The sequence below is a fragment of the Oryza glaberrima genome, chromosome 3 (assembly GCF_000147395.1).
Source record: "Oryza glaberrima chromosome 3, OglaRS2, whole genome shotgun sequence".
Classification (NCBI taxonomy): Eukaryota; Viridiplantae; Streptophyta; class Magnoliopsida; order Poales; family Poaceae; genus Oryza; species Oryza glaberrima.
Window position 1 is genome coordinate 8,253,612 of NC_068328.1, and position 15,455 is coordinate 8,269,066.

The window sequence follows — 15,455 nt, forward strand, 5'->3', positions numbered from 1 at the left end:
CGCTCATCTGCCATAATGGAGGTTCTGAACATCCGATGTGCCTCAAGTCTCAACACAGCGTAGTAAAACAGATCGGAAGCCACAATCCAGCACCGGATAATCATCTATCCAGGCACAACGTACTCATCAGGTCTCTGGAATCCGAGAAGCTGCAAAGCTCAGTCCTTTTCTAAAGTTTGGATCTAAACTTTCCATCACATCAACCAGTCATACACACACAACTTTTCAGTAACATCATCTCCAATTTCAACCAAAATCCAAATTTTGCGCTGAACTAAACACAGCCACAGCCCATAGTGCCGCGCCCCAAATCTGCGTCTTGCACAAGGAACGAATGATGCTGGCTGTCCGGCGCACAAAGACACAGCAGCGCTCTTGAGATTCGCTGTCATCACGATGTCATGGAGGTGACTATTGTACCGTTGTCTGCGTTTCTTTTCCTAAACGAAATATTAGCTCATGCTTTATGGTACAACTCGCCATGTTCTGAGCCAAAAGGAACACTTGAGCCCATGCATAGAAACAGTGCAAGGAGACACCAGATTATGTGTTCCAGGACTCCATCATGAAACGCAAAAAGGTGGTCATGGGACTAGAGCATATGAACTTTATTTATGAATCATGCTAGTCATGGGAACTTAAGATGAACTCTTAACTTCCTACTCAAAGTCTACAAGCATAATACAAAGATAATAAAGCTGGAAGTACGGTACGGAATGAATTGAAGTACAAATAACAAGCCCAGAACAGTAAACATACCAACTGCTAATTTATGATACAACGCAATATCTAGTGGCCCATGAAACTAAATGTCACACCTACCCATCAAACCCATTCGGCAGACTACACATCGCGTACAGCCCTTAGCCATCAAACCTCATACTCCCTTTGTCCCACAATATGATGAAGGATTTTGGTTGGATGTGTCACATCCGGCCAAAATCACTTATATTTTGAAACGGGGGGAGTAGATTCCAACAAATATAGCGGGAAGCTGTGTGGACAAATAACGAACTGTAAATTAACATCAAATAAGTGCAGCATCGAAGCAATAACATGTTCATCATGCTCTAATGCATTACAATATGTTTTTTTTTACTGTGGCTACTAGCCTACAAAGAGAGTACTGGTGCATCACATAACATTCGAACATGACCAATCAAGATTAATCTATGCCTCCCATTGCCGTATGCTGATGCTAATAAAAAAACACCTATTTGATATCATGCACAAAAAATCTCTCTTCCAGACAACAAGCCTCCAAAGTCCAAAGAAGACAATACGACGTTTTGAAAAAAAAAATACACCATCATTCTTCACATAACACTTCTTTTTTTGTGGAGATCGCAATAACTTTTTTTGAGAGGACATAACGCAATAATTGATATTGATAAAGTGAGCATGCTCATCCGATTCTTTCCTTGTGCTACTCTAAGGGTTATCTGAGATAAGTTCTCTTGACATATGACACATCCACTTTACCAACTAAACTGTACATGATCTGAACACAAAAAAAACAGCACTTTTGCTCCTTAAAACATACCAATGATGTTGCAACTTGTAACATACTGTTACGTCAAATGAAGCTTCAAATTCAGGCAAGGTTTATCATAAAATCATAGTTCAGGTTTCTTCACCCAAAAAAAAAAAAGTTCAAATGCCATGACCTGCTGAATCAGACATGGAGCAAAACCACGAGAACTGTTTAAAAGAGATGATCCTTCATAGAAAAGAATTGCGATGCTAGATGTCACTTGATTCGAGAGAAAGTGGAGAAAGAGAGGATACACTAGACCTCTAAAAGAAAATATAAAATGAGGCTCATATTTGTTTTTCTTGTAGAACTGGGGACACAGGAATGTACTCCATAAGAAATTTGATAGCTCTATTCTAATGTTCTAAGATCCTCCATAAGAATCAGAATACCAATCCTAATGTTGTGAAAATTCTACAACAAAAAGGACCGTCAATAATAATTCATTTATATCAACACATATTGTTTAGAATATAAGCATCTCGGCCAGCATCATAGATTTTTGGTACATTGAATTTTGGCAAGCCAGCATAAAAATAGAGTACGAAAATGCTCAAGCATATCTGACCCAACAAAAGATTGGTACGCAAAATTCAAGGGCAAGTCAGCGGAGGAATTTACACTTCCATAAGAACCTATCCATTAGCTGGTACTATGTTCTACTATTAGCTTCCAGAAAGATATGATCAGCTATATCAAATTATCAATGCATTTTTAGGAAGGTAAGAAGAAATTAAGAATGATAAGTTAGTTCTATGTCATGCTCTTTCCGTCAGGATAATTAAGAGTAAGCTGCATAACAATGCCTCATAGCATTGAGGATGCTAAGGTTTGCTTGAAACTATCTTGTATTAAGCTGAGCTCCTCAAGCTAAGGGATTAGGAAAAGGGATATGAAATAAGCTTACCAACATCCAAGGGATTTGATCACCACAAAATACAGATGCAGAAGCAAGAATTATAACATTACCGCATCATGACTTGAGAGGAATTTTCAGTACTGAATAATGCGATGCTATGGTAGAAAATGCACACTCACGTTTAATAGAACCACCTGAATTGCCACAGGTCAATCATGTTCAGACAAGCAAACTGCTAAGAGATAGAGAGATAGCACCAGCCAGCTGGGAGGTCTCCCACACCTCCACGCCTTGCATTTCTTCTCTGGTAACAAATAAGCGGTCTCCACCCCCTTCCATGATGTGTATCATACCACGGTCAGCATCTTCTTCTGTATCCACATAGCAACTCCTAAAACAGTTCTCGTTTATTCCTTTGTTGTTGATGTTTTCCTTTGCTCTCGTTTGCTCCGCCAAGTTGGCTGTGCCATTGCTCTGTTCTTCCAGTCGAGACCAAACCTCCAATCCATCCTTCCGGCTGACAAACACCTGAGACTTGTAGCAATGCAGAACACTGCCATGGCCCCCTCCACTCCCTCTAGGTCCTGACGACATATAAACCCAAGGGTCTTTACCAAGGCATCTCAAGTCAGCGGCTCCAATATCTCCTGACTTTGAGCACACCTTGTATAGTATCTGTTGCTTAACGTCAACATCCACATCTGCAAATGGATCTCCAAACCGGCTGCTTCTTCCAACTCCCCCTGGCTCGCTTGTTTCCCACACCACATCCCCAGAACGAATGTCCCACAGCCTCATGTACCCAGAGTAACCAAATGCCCCCGAGCTCACAGATGCCGCAAATACCAGCCCAAGCTCCTGCAGGTGCACTACTCGGCCTGGCGCCGATGACTTAGCTGCGCTGCCAGTTTGCCTGCCAATCTCTTGAATGGGCTTTAGAGTTACAGGGTCAAACACCAGGATGCAATTCTCCCGGTGTGGGCACTCGAATGTAGCTAAGATGGGTGAATTCTTATCAGCTGCATCGGCAGCAGGACGGGCGGCAATGGCAATCACCTTGGCCTTTTGAACGCGAAGGTCGGTGGGATCTGACCATTGGACAGAGGCGACGTGCCGACCTTTGAGGAGGTCGTACACATGGAGCCCCGGGGAGAGGCTGGACCCGGCAACAGCGAGGCCAGGAGGCAGCTGCCGGAGGGAGGTGATGCGGTGGAGATGGGTCCGGAAGGTGGTGAGGTGCTCCAGCGCAGGGGAGTAGTGGGTGAGCAGGCCGGCGCCATGGGCGAGGCAGAGCGAGCCATCGTGGCGCGGGGCGAGCGCGGTGGGGAAGGGCTCGGAGGACGGGGAGAGCGTGGAGGCGCGGGAGGCGGAGAAGCCGACGAGGGGCGGAGGGGAGAGGGCGGCGAGGAGCTGGTCGTGGAGGCCGTAGGAGTGGGCCTCGTCGAGGAGGACGCCGGCGGGGAAGGCGGGCGCGGCGGAGGGGGCGCGGATGGCGGAGAGGATCGCGGAGAGAAGGGCGGGGTCGCGGTCCACGAAGATTGGGTTTGGGGAGGGCGAGAGAGAGAGGGAGATCGGGAGGGAGCTTGCCTCCAAGGCGAAGAGCTTGCCGCCCACGTTGAGCTGCTTCACCGTGCCGCGCCGGCCGCCGGCACCGGCGGCTTCCATTGATGCTTGCTCTCACCAGTCGCTAGATGCTGCCTGTCGAGGCGACGACTTTTCTGACTCCGCCGACTACAGTCCTGCTGTCTAGGATACGGCCTTGGACTTGGGCTAGCCCAGTCCGCCTAACAACGTCAGCCCAACTGCCTCTAGGCCTAACAGCCCCGTACTGTTTCTTTTTCTCTCTCTTTCCTTTGAAGAGGAAGCATATACACCCTCCATCCCAAAAAAAAAAAAAAATACTTCTATGATGAATTTAGATATGTATTTGTTCAAATTCAGCCACAGAAGTTGGTTTTTTCTAAGATGGAGTAGAGGTTAGTGGCTATCATGCACCTCCATGTTGGTGTTTTTACCATGAGATATATTTGCAAGTTCATGGGGTTTGACGCTTGTAAAACTTGATATCAGGAATTTATACTCACGATTTTAGTCATTTTACATGCCTTTCTACTATAGAGAATTCCTCGTGTCCGTCCAATAGCCTAATATAATCATCAGAAATGTACACGGGGTAAACATATAGCGAAACATTGACTTTATAACGAAGTGCAGGGGGGCAAACAGACCTAGCTAGAGCAGAAGATCTCGAACTTTCACTGGTCTTTTTACAGCATTTGTGAAGCCCTGTAAATGAAAAAAAACTTCTTAGTGACATTGCCCAAGAAACACGAGTCCAAACTCTAACGACAATTGAGTGGAAGTGGACAGAAATAAAAAGGGAATACAGAGGAATAACTCAAACGCCATAGCATTATGCGCAACATTATGTCCCCATTAGAAAAAGAACCACGTGTTAATTCTGAGACAAAATCGAGCAGGATCTGTTCATAACTGGGGCTCTGAGCAAGTAAAAATACTCACTTCGAGAATCAAATGATTGTCTAGTGCTGTAAGTATATAGATTTAACAGCAATGTAAGTAAGATAACGTAATGAACTTCAGTAATAACAGGAAATGTGACAATAGCAGTTTATAGTTACTGTTTATTTGGCACTACTAAGTGCAGGTCATGTGGGTTTCCAATGTATTCCTTATAGTAATGAGCGCACAAAGATAGTTAAAGATAGATCCAAATTGTGGCATCATGATGAATAACTCAAGGAGCAAACCTCATTGTATTTGAAGATCAGTGGACGCGAGTCTCTTAGAGTTGTAGCTACTTGTTGCCCTGCGTCATTTCGAGCTTTTGCATCCACTGGTCTCTCTTTTCTAAACCTGTATTTTTTGTGTTAACGAGGAAAAAAAAGCCTTTATTATCACCGTCTTGCAATAATAATTGCATCTTGATGTCTAATGAAATTATCAGTATTAAATTACCTATCAAAGAAATTAATTCCGTGGTTGGAGTGCTTCTTTGCAGGTGCAGGATCTTTACCACTCATACTAGATGCTGAGCTTAATTGCATCTTAAGTGTAGTCGGGTTGCTCTTGGTAGAAACCAATGCAGATTTTTTCTCACTTACGGAAACTTCATTTCTCTTATCTCCTTCATTGGCTTGGTTCAACAATTTGCCAGCACTATCTTTCATGATCTTTTGCTTCTCTACCTGAAAAGCAACAACATACATTGGTCAGAGAATAAAATCTTCTTTTAATAGGAAATTTCCCAATATGAAAGGCTTCTGGCAATAGATATCTGTATTGAGAATAAAAATTAAAACTATAATAGTAAAAGTTCAAGTAGCAAACACATGGAAGTGAAATATAGAACTGATACTTAAGCTCAGCCTTCCAATGAAAAGGAAGTAATCTATATAGATACAAAAGAAGATTTCTGCTGCACCCACACGTTCTAAAGCTCCAAGTACAAGTTAATGCTATTTAAGTGCTTGTAAAATTCAGAAGTCAAAACCAGTGCTACTGCTGGGACATGGTTATCCTACTATGGCAAGTAACTTTCATTTCAACAGCTCTGGCCCTTAGAACTTTTGCAGAAAAGTACAATTCAAAGTTGTATAGTTAAAATCACTTTGTTCAATAGCTTATTACCACCAGCACGAGATGCTAATACTTCCAGGTTCAATATAGTTTGCCAAGCAATTATAAGTACGTAACAGATGGCTATCAGATAAGTGTTGCATAGAAGCAATGATTTTTAGCCTGCAAATAGGTTAGAACTTAGAAGTTACTCCTACTTAAAGCAAATTAGGTGTTGTGAAGGTAGCAAGCACTAAGCATGAGAAATAAATACAGGAATCCACTCATAGAAGTTAGAAATGCCACTGACCTCATGCACCAAGACTTGTTTCATGGCCAAAGAGAGACCAATATGCTCAGATTGATATCCCTAACATGAGAAGCTCTGTCATTTACAGTGAGAAGAGCACGGTAGGGTAAAATAGGACAGAAGTTTCAAAAAGAACCTTGAAGTTTATAATATCATTGATTGCAGGATCAAGAGAAAGTGAAGGAACATCAGGAGACACCATAGATCCACTTATCCTTTCTTGAGGCTCTAACTTTGTGTTTCTGTATGTAATTGAGTAAGAAACCATGGTATCAACTAGCTGCACAAGTTCATCCTTTTCTCTCTCTGACAGCAAATTCAGTGCCACCTGAACAAATCTTATAATGTCAGCATTCAGCAACCTAACAGAGATGATAATATGTACAAAAATACTAGTAGTAATAGAAAGTTGCAGTGCTACTTTCTTGCAAAACCTCTTACAACTCATCAGTTCCAAACTAAGATCTAACTCATTTTTAGTGGTTAGTCGCTTTGTTAAATTGGCAAGGGTATTCACTCCATCCTTCATTTGTGGGGGTATTGCAGGATGTTTTGGGTTAATGGCATAGACATTTTACTATGCCATCCTTTATTTTAATTCTTGATCTTACAACTCAAATGAAATTAAACAGAAAAATTACTATGTGCAAACAGGGAAGGTCCATATCAATGATTAGCACACCTAAGTAAGAACTTACAGGTCTCAAGTTCGATGGAGAAATAATATGTAAGAAGGGAGAAGCAATGTCCTCCACAAAAGATTCTACTGACAGGTGCCTAGAAATTAGCGGTGACATTTGGTTTTGCCAGGTCTTCAGTTTATCCTTCTTTTCCAAAAGCATTGTTCGGCACCTGAAAAATATATCCACATTAATCCTGCTAATGGATAGCTGATAGCTCTATCAATGCGCAAGAATTACCTCTGCAAAGATTTTGGCCATTCAATATTTGGTTTCTCAACTTGAGCAACCAGTTGGCTTATAGTTATGGCAACAGGAGGCTGATATACTGAAGTACAGAGTCAAACTATGTAAGTTAGTCAAGTATTTATACAAACAAATACAATAAAAAATTGGATGCTACCATGAAGTGACATCTGCTGAGTCCGATAAACATATTGCATCAAAGAATCTGAAACTCCAAGTATATCGAGACATTTCACCTGTAAGGTCTTTTGGAGTTAGACAAGTTCACGGATATATTTACAGAAGCAGAAAATAAAAAATAAAACTCCTGTAATATAACTAGAATCAGGATTTCATGCACATACCGTCTTTTGCAACATCGGGTCATGATAATTAAGTTTCAGAAAGTTCTCGTGAATTCCATCCATAGTAACATCATAGTCACCACTGTACACATGATGTGATGTGAAAAAGTGAAGCAATTCTAAGAAACAAAGCATGAAATCAACCGCAGAAAACTTACCGGTTAGAAATGAGTGAGAAGAGAGAATCGATGTCCTTGCCTCTGCTAAAATTACTATCAACCTTTTCAATCCTCTTGAGTTTTTTCTTTTGCAGAACCTATGAAGCAACTAAACTAATTAAACTAACAAATGATGCGGTGATCAATTTGTTGCTGGTTTTTAAGTGCAAGTGTAATTTGAGTTGTGAATTATGTTCAGCACTTAATTAAACATCATTGCTGAAACTTTTGAACGACGCAATAATTCCTTGTAGAATTGAAAGTATACAGGGAAAAGAGGTGTTACAGGAAGAAGATCAGACCTGCTTCCATACATCAATTATGCTTTTTGACATGTCCTTCCGTCCAATAACTTGTGAATCGAATCCTGACTGCTCCATAACACATTTTGTTGAGAAAAGGCAATTATCCATTAAATAAAGGGTGAGTGTTTCAATCTATTCACTTACAATGTTTAATGCCTCTCTTTTCTTGTTCAAAAATTGAAGTGTGTTCAGGCATGACCGGATGTCACATTCTGCAGGGAGGCTTTGTTCAATTAGTCTTCTCTATGGAAACAAACACACATATCATGAACAACAAATTTAGATTGGTGCTGTTGCTTTCCATTTCACTATCTGTCCATTGAGAAATAAATAATACAAGCGAAAAAAATGCATGGCAACAAATAGGTAAAATAATTGGTTGCCACTTGTCATATCAAATATTAAAAGTTAAATTAAGATTATGCATGCTTTATATTGATGAATGATGGAATGTGCAATTGCTTACAACATTACTTCAAAAGAAAATCTTACAGCAACCCAGAGTCAAGATCAGCTTTAGTAGGCCTGCAGTGGATTAGTGCACATTCAAGTTGAATGATACTTGTGCACTTCTTATATTTATAGAGACCTAACTGTTTTTGTAAACCTGTACTTATTTTACAAAACTACCTAGATTTATGGCGAACAAAGCACCTACAGTGCATGGCTCATTGATACATAATAATTAGTTTCATCACAAGGACTATGCATAGGTATAAAGTGCCCTGCTGCTATAGTAGCACGTTACTGCATTATATACATGTTACCCTCAACACAACTAATACTAGATTGGTGTTACCATATTCAGTAAAATAAAACTAGGCATAGACTGGGCTATGTATAGATCAATCTTCTCCTACATAACAAAATTTAGCATATGAAATATAACACAACTGTCCTGGTATTTTTATTTGGTTTTCCTATATTATGTATTGAAATCAATTAAAATGTATATAACTAAAGGATCTACATGCTGACACACTTTGTGGAACCTGATTTTCCTGCTTGCAGTTACTTAGGTTACTAGTAACTACAGTGTATGCACTTGATCTCACGATGGTGAATGGAGCAAAAGAAACCATACCAGTATACTCTGCTAATGCAGAAAGGGCAATTGGACTTGTCTTGAACCGTTCCTTTTTGCAAATGTACTTGAGCCTAAGACCCAACAAAGACATGGTCATTAACAACATGGACCATAATATATTGTGGCTACATAAAAAAAAGTTTGGTGTAGTGAGATGTAACAAGAGTATTTTTACATAAGTACCTGTTGACAACACGACTAATCGTTGGCTGAACAAACATATGAACCCTGTAAATTTAAGCAAGTCCTTGTAAGAAATGCTTAGATGATTTAACAACGGCACAGAATTACAGTAAAAACCACACAAGAATTATTACTTAGCTACTTGGCGAAGTTGTCTCAGAGCTGGAGCATAAAGATCATTGCATATACAAATTACCTGTAAATAAATGCATTATTATTTAATCATAATGTTAAGGCGCTAAAATTATGGCAAGGAATGGCTAGATTGCTTACAGGTCTCATCAGTTTTGGTATTTTGTGACCTTTCTTTGAGGACTTCCGTACTTGAGTATCTTCAGCACTAGTGCTGCTGTTAGAACTGTTGTTCTTTTCAGCATTGATCTGCACAAAAGAGTCAATTATCAATGAACTACAGTAACATATGAATTAAGCTAGAATTGATGCAGCATTTATCACTAGCATAATGCAGAACCATAAAAAAAACAAGAAGAGAGGGAAAGTAAGAAAAGGTAGCAAAACATCATGTTGTTGAAAGTGTGGATTAGGTGCTACCATCTTTAAAATAACCTCGACTGCACCTTTGCCATCACCAAGTGCTCCATCAATTTCATCAATTACCTACACAAGACAGCAGAGGTCAATAGGATACAGTGGAGGTAATTTATTTATCTGACAGCATGATTCAACTCACCAGACACTTGGGTTTCGAATCAGACATGATTGAGTTCATCTGAATGACATCAAGAATTTTCGGTTCAATGGATGAAGCAGAACGATCATCACTCGCATTTATCTGCATGTAGTATGATGTAAGTAGTGTATAAATTTTTAACCAAAGATAAAGGGCCCAACATTCTAATACTCAATTAGCCAATAAACCATAACTAACAAGAGGTGATGAGGTCAGAGAAATTCTGCTAAGAGCATATCATTATTTTCTAATAAAAATTGCAATGGTCCCAGTTTTCCAGCTTATAAAATGTACCAAAATAATATGAAACGGAAGAAATCAATTCGTGACTAGATGGCATGTACAGAACAGTAGACAACTTGGAAGGATATCAACAGATATGTTTGATGCAGTACCAGATAAAAGGGGTGTATACTCCTCGTTATATATGACCAAACAGTCAAACATAACAGATTATACAACACTATGTTGAAGAACCAAAAAGAACTACACAAAGGACATGAAATCACATAATCAGACCTCCACAACATGGTAGCCACAATGTTTAGCTGCAACATGGGCAAGTGTTGTCTTGCCAAGCCCAGGTGGACCACATAGTAGTAACACCTGCAACATCGAAATGTTATCTAATTGCACTAGCCAGCAACTTCTTGGTAGAAATATATCCTGCGGTCAAACATATCACTAAAGACATACAAAACAATGCTACTAAGCCACCTTTTGTTCTGGTGCATTATCAGTCGTGGGCCTCTTGTTAAAGGAGCTTGTCAAATCCTCTGAGTTGCTACCATGTGCATTTTGGAGCATGTTGTCTTGACTCATACCAGGACCTCCCTTACTCTTGGAGAAGAAATTTCTGTTACTTGAATTCTTTTGAATAGCAGAAGAATGTCGGCGTAAGGCAGACAAAACATCATCACCTGTAGCACGAACGTGGGATCCAAACACACAGGAGTCCCACTGTTTTAGCCACAGAAGTACCTGAATGGCATGCATCCGTACATGTCAAGAGAAACTCAAGCACACACTGGAAACCTGACACCAAATAGCAAAATCTCTATGGCGGAAGGAGATTATTGCAGTAAAGGCCTTATTTATAAGTATATATCTTAAGAGAGTTGAATAGACATTTACCTCCCTGTTTGTGTGTTCATCACTTAACAGCTCTGTGAAAGAATTTGGTGAGTATTTTTCCACCCAAAGTTGCTCTGTAACTAGCGGAGTCACTGGGCAACTCTCAAGATTTTGTGTTTCTGCACTCTCCTGCAATGCCTTCATAACCATTGCAAAATATGGATCAGTAAGATATACTGCATTTAGCTTATGACCTACTGCAATCAACATGGTACTTGAGCGGATGAAAAAATGTTATGGTAAAAAAGAAACCATTTGTACCATCTATTCAGTATAAAATAATGTTAATTATCATTATTTAAAGAGTACTTCACTTTTTTTTAAAAAAAAACTATTGTCAATAATCTCATATACACATATACCTTTGCTAGAGCCTCTTGCTCAGCACGACTTGTCAGCGAATGAAAGGATTCTGAGAGAAGCCCTGCAGAAGGACAAAAGGCGAAAGCAATATAATGGGCTATCAAAAATATTAGTCGAGTGCGTGTTGGTTCTCAGGAGATATTTGAAAGCGCAAAATAGAAGTACACTTAGTAACTGACCCTTGTAATTGAAATTTGGTTTGGAAATGCGAGTCCTTTGTCTAGTTCCCCCAATTCCTCCCCCATCCAACCCGTCTGTTGCAACCTTCGCATAAACCCTCTCACCATTGGGCGCGGTGACAGACATACAGTCCCCCCGGATGTCCGACGCGAACCGCGAGATTGTCTTCTCGGCGACAACTTCAACAACAGGAGGCGGCGAGTACCGCAGCCAGTCCTCGTCCCCATCCCCGGAATCCTCACGATCCACATTCCTCCGCTTGCTCCTCTCCTCCCCCTGCTCCGGCGGAGGCGGAGGGGGAGGCCGCTTCAAATTGCCTTCCGACACTTCATCTTCACACACATTTGGCCAACCGCATCAGCAGTCGAAACAAAATACTCTCGAGACTAGGTTACCATCTACCGTGAGGGAGACTGTGCACGCACCTGCAGGTTTCGCGGGGGCAGCGGTGGTCTCCTGCGGGGAACGCCGCGGCTGGTCCGCTCCGGCGGCGGCAGGGAGGAACCCCTCGTCCTCGGGGTCGTCGAAGTAGGCGTACTCCTCTTCCTCCTCCGGGAGGAGCCCGTGGCTCTCCATCCACTCGAGCTCCTCCGGATCTGGCATATCCATGTCCGCCTCCATCGCCGCCGCCGCCTCGCCGACGCAGCACCGAGCAGAAGGGGAGGGAGCTAGGCGGCGGCGAACGGGCGAAGTGGCGGGGAATGGGAATTGGTGATTGGGGTGTTTCGCGCCTTCCGGCGAGTGGTTTTCTCGGTCTCCGAGGGAGACGCGGGGATGGTGGTAGGTCTCGGCCCAACTTGTTACTTGGCCCAATAATGTCTTCGAAGTCCATTGGATTGGTGGGCTTCTGGATAGGAATAAGTCCACTTTAACGCCCTTAAAAATTATAGATCCAATTTGATTCATATCGCTGAACCGTAATGTTTGGATATCTTAACCCTCTAAACTATAAAAACCGGTGTATTTTACCTCTCTCATCTGTTTTGGAAGACGATTTCGCTGATGTAGTACTGTGACTTGATCCAACCCATTGAGTCATTTTGTGGGGTCCACTCATCAGTGACCCACTGACCCTTCTCTTCCTTCCTTTACCCCTCCTAGCTTCGCCCGGTAGAGCATCCATCCATGGCACGTAGTGAGTGAGGCAGCGGCGAGTTCTTTCGATCCAGCTGCATGCTCTTGCTCTATTTTTCCCTTTCCTTTGTAAATTTGGCGAGTTCTAGTCTTCTAAGATGGAGGAGACCGTTGTGGAAGTTGGAAGCAACGAGTGGCTCGAAGAGCACCATGGCGTCGGCAGTGGCCTTGGCGCACGAGCTGCCGGAGGCCCGGCTCGGCGCTAGGGCGCGGCTGAGGCTAGGGGCGAAGCTCCGGAGGAGGTGTTTACACGAGCTGATGCGCACCATCTCATGCTTCAAGCTCACTTGGTCCTTCTCCACGTTGGTGAGCCGCATCTGCGTCACCTCCAGCTTCAGCTCCTAGTTCTCCTACCGCACCGACACGTAGTTGACCTGTGGCGACATCGCCCCGCTCCCCCACCCCACTCCCTGCCGTCGTGCGACTACGTCGCGGTGGCGATGGCGGCCACACACCCGAAGAATGAGCGTTGTGTTGTGCCCGCCGCCGCCCTGGATTGTGCGATGGAGCTGCTCAGCTGCTCGAAGTAGAGCATGTGCACCGCTATCTGCACAGGCAGCTACTCGTTCTGCGCCGTGTGCAAAATCCTGTGTCGTTGCTCTGCTGGCGGGTAGTCTCCACATTATGACTCAGTGGATTGGACCAAGTCAAAGCGCCACATCAGCAAAACCGTCTTTCAAAACAGTCGAGAGAGATAAATTACATTGGAGTTTATGGATCAAAATATCCGGTATGCAGTTCAGTTTCAAAGATATGAATCAGATTAAACCTATATTAAGGGAGTCAAAGTGGACTTATTACGTCTCAATATTCTGGCGAGATTGGGCTTTCCAGTTTGTACCTTGGATCTGACGCCGAAAGCTCATCAGCTGACAGCAATGGTGAAACAAAGATTTGCAGTAGTCCCACTTCGCCTTCGCTGCTACGGCGATGCTCTGCGAATCTGCGAAAAACGCAACCGACCAAACAAAGTTTTCCAGCTCGGACCGCATGCGATTCTTTGATTGTGTCGGGGGGTCAAATGACCAAACAAAGTGTTGATTCGTTGTGGACTTGTGGACTCGGAGCAACTTGTTCAGTTATCGTTGTCGTTGAAGGGGAAGTTGCAAAATCCATGTTTTGTCCCTTCATATTGCTTGATACCTGCTGGGAAATTCAGGGTTTCAGGCACCCGTATTCACACACAGATGTTCGCCTCTATGATCACTTCTCTTCTATTTTGCCAGACTATTGCTGTGTAGTTGCAGTTGCAGGATTCATATAGCCAAGCTCAACCGTGCAAGACATCCGTGTTTAATTATCACCGAAAAAAATGCAGCAGCATCAACGAGTACAAAATGCTAGAGCAAGTTGCAACACAGCTCGCCAGTCTCTTTCTTTATTCTCCACTCCAGATCTTGAATCCTGATTAGCACCGCTGGTTTTCCACCCACGAAACGATGTGGAGACGAGAGAATTGCTTCGACGACAATAGCGGAGAAAAGCGACCGAAAGAAAACAAGCATCCGCGGTTAAGCAACCTTGCACGCCATTTCCTGAATATAAACCCGATCTTTGTTTGTCTTGATTTCTACGAAAGCTCAATGCAAGCCTGTCGTTGGCTGAGAATTTGAGAAGTGGAGATGCTTGTTGCACCTAAAATGGAAGCATTCCGCTGGGCCCAACTGTACCATCCTGACCATGGTGTCTGTCTACAGCTTGTAGTAGTAGGACAGCGTAGGAGCCACGAGACTGCACGATCTGCTGTTCCAGATAAAGACGATGATGAATGCCAGATGCTCCTTTGTCTTGGACCAGCTCCCTGTCGTCACCATTCACCAACCCATGAGGACGGGAAAAATCAATCCTCCGCATTTTTATTCTCTGCAATCAAGTCAGCACACGATGGGATCACGCCCGGCGCCGGCATGTCGATCAGTAGTCTCATGTTCCCCTACGACGGGGGACCGTGGCACTAGCTTTCTTCTTTTCTTCGGTGTTCAACACAAGGATCTCCAACTTACCACAACTTCTAGATGAAAACGAAGTGGAATTGGACGGATAATAGCAACGCCTATATTCTAAAAACACCCGACCGAGTCGCTCTCACCCGCACCAATAATGCCACATGCAGATGATATCACACCGGGAATTTCTGCTGCTCTCGGTCTCACGAAAGCGGTCGGGCAGAGCTTTTTTTTTTTTTAGAGAAACAACCGTGGCGGCAGTAGAGAACCATATAGATGGATCTGACTATCTGAGTAAACTTAGGCTGTGTTTAGTTCCACGTTAAAATTGAAAGTTTAAAGAAATTAAAACGATGTGACGGAAAAGTTAGAAGTTTGTATTTGTAGAAAAGTTCGATGTAATGAAAAAGTTAGAATCTAAACATGGCCTTAATAGAATACATAAAACATCACAAGGTCATGTGAGAAATACGTGACTCCATGTGCGTCCCAAACCAACAGGAAAATTATTACTGTGTGCAGATGCAGTTGTAGCCAGTTATGGCTGCCGAAGAATTGAGGGTTTGAGACCGTGGGAGTATGATACACAGTGATCGTGACAGTAATTTACAGGTGCCTGCTTTGTCATTTGTCAGCTAGCAGCTTTGGCATCTTAACGCCCGCCGGATCAGCGACCTACCCCCATTTTCTTTTTTCTTTTACCGGACATGCGAGTAGATCTG

At 42.7% G+C, this 15,455-nt stretch overlaps 2 protein-coding genes across 2 annotated transcripts; both read right to left on the reverse strand.

The window, feature by feature from the left end:
* Window positions 1-2,491: 2,491 nt before the first annotated feature.
* On the reverse strand, window positions 2,492-4,158 carry LOC127767138 (protein ENDOPLASMIC RETICULUM-ARRESTED PEN3). Its single transcript, XM_052292368.1, has one exon. It carries the CDS (start codon window positions 4,056-4,058, stop codon window positions 2,613-2,615), a length of 1,446 nt encoding a protein of 481 aa, XP_052148328.1. The 5' UTR covers window positions 4,059-4,158; the 3' UTR covers window positions 2,492-2,612.
* A 166-nt stretch (window positions 4,159-4,324) lies between these two features.
* LOC127767137 (uncharacterized) lies at window positions 4,325-12,473 on the reverse strand. Its single transcript, XM_052292367.1, has 25 exons — window positions 12,079-12,473; window positions 11,653-11,985; window positions 11,473-11,534; window positions 11,111-11,248; window positions 10,694-10,957; window positions 10,496-10,582; window positions 9,977-10,078; window positions 9,838-9,903; window positions 9,559-9,666; window positions 9,420-9,481; window positions 9,286-9,330; window positions 9,100-9,173; window positions 8,160-8,227; window positions 8,013-8,081; window positions 7,711-7,808; window positions 7,553-7,634; window positions 7,366-7,444; window positions 7,203-7,290; window positions 6,981-7,134; window positions 6,419-6,610; window positions 6,283-6,342; window positions 5,373-5,602; window positions 5,165-5,270; window positions 4,622-4,679; window positions 4,325-4,537 (listed from the first exon to the last, which is right to left on the reverse strand). The coding sequence occupies exons 1-24, from the start codon at window positions 12,272-12,274 to the stop codon at window positions 4,626-4,628; spliced, it is 2,817 nt and encodes a 938-aa protein (XP_052148327.1). The 5' UTR covers window positions 12,275-12,473; the 3' UTR covers window positions 4,325-4,537; window positions 4,622-4,625.
* Between the last annotated feature and the right edge of the window lie 2,982 nt (window positions 12,474-15,455).

Excerpts from the sequence above, each read along its gene's own strand:
- LOC127767138 (XM_052292368.1), bottom strand. The coding sequence starts at position 4,058 with ATGGAAGCCGCCGGTGCCGGCGGCCGGCGCGGCACGGTGAAGCAGCTC.
- LOC127767137 (XM_052292367.1), bottom strand. The coding sequence starts at position 12,274 with ATGGAGGCGGACATGGATATGCCAGATCCGGAGGAGCTCGAGTGGATG. Across the intron at positions 10,583-10,693 it reads ATAATGCACCAGAACAAAAG|GTGTTACTACTATGTGGTCC; the intron begins GTGGCTTAGTAG and ends TCGATGTTGCAG. Across the intron at positions 6,343-6,418 it reads ATGATATTATAAACTTCAAG|GGATATCAATCTGAGCATAT; the intron begins GTTCTTTTTGAA and ends TTCTCATGTTAG.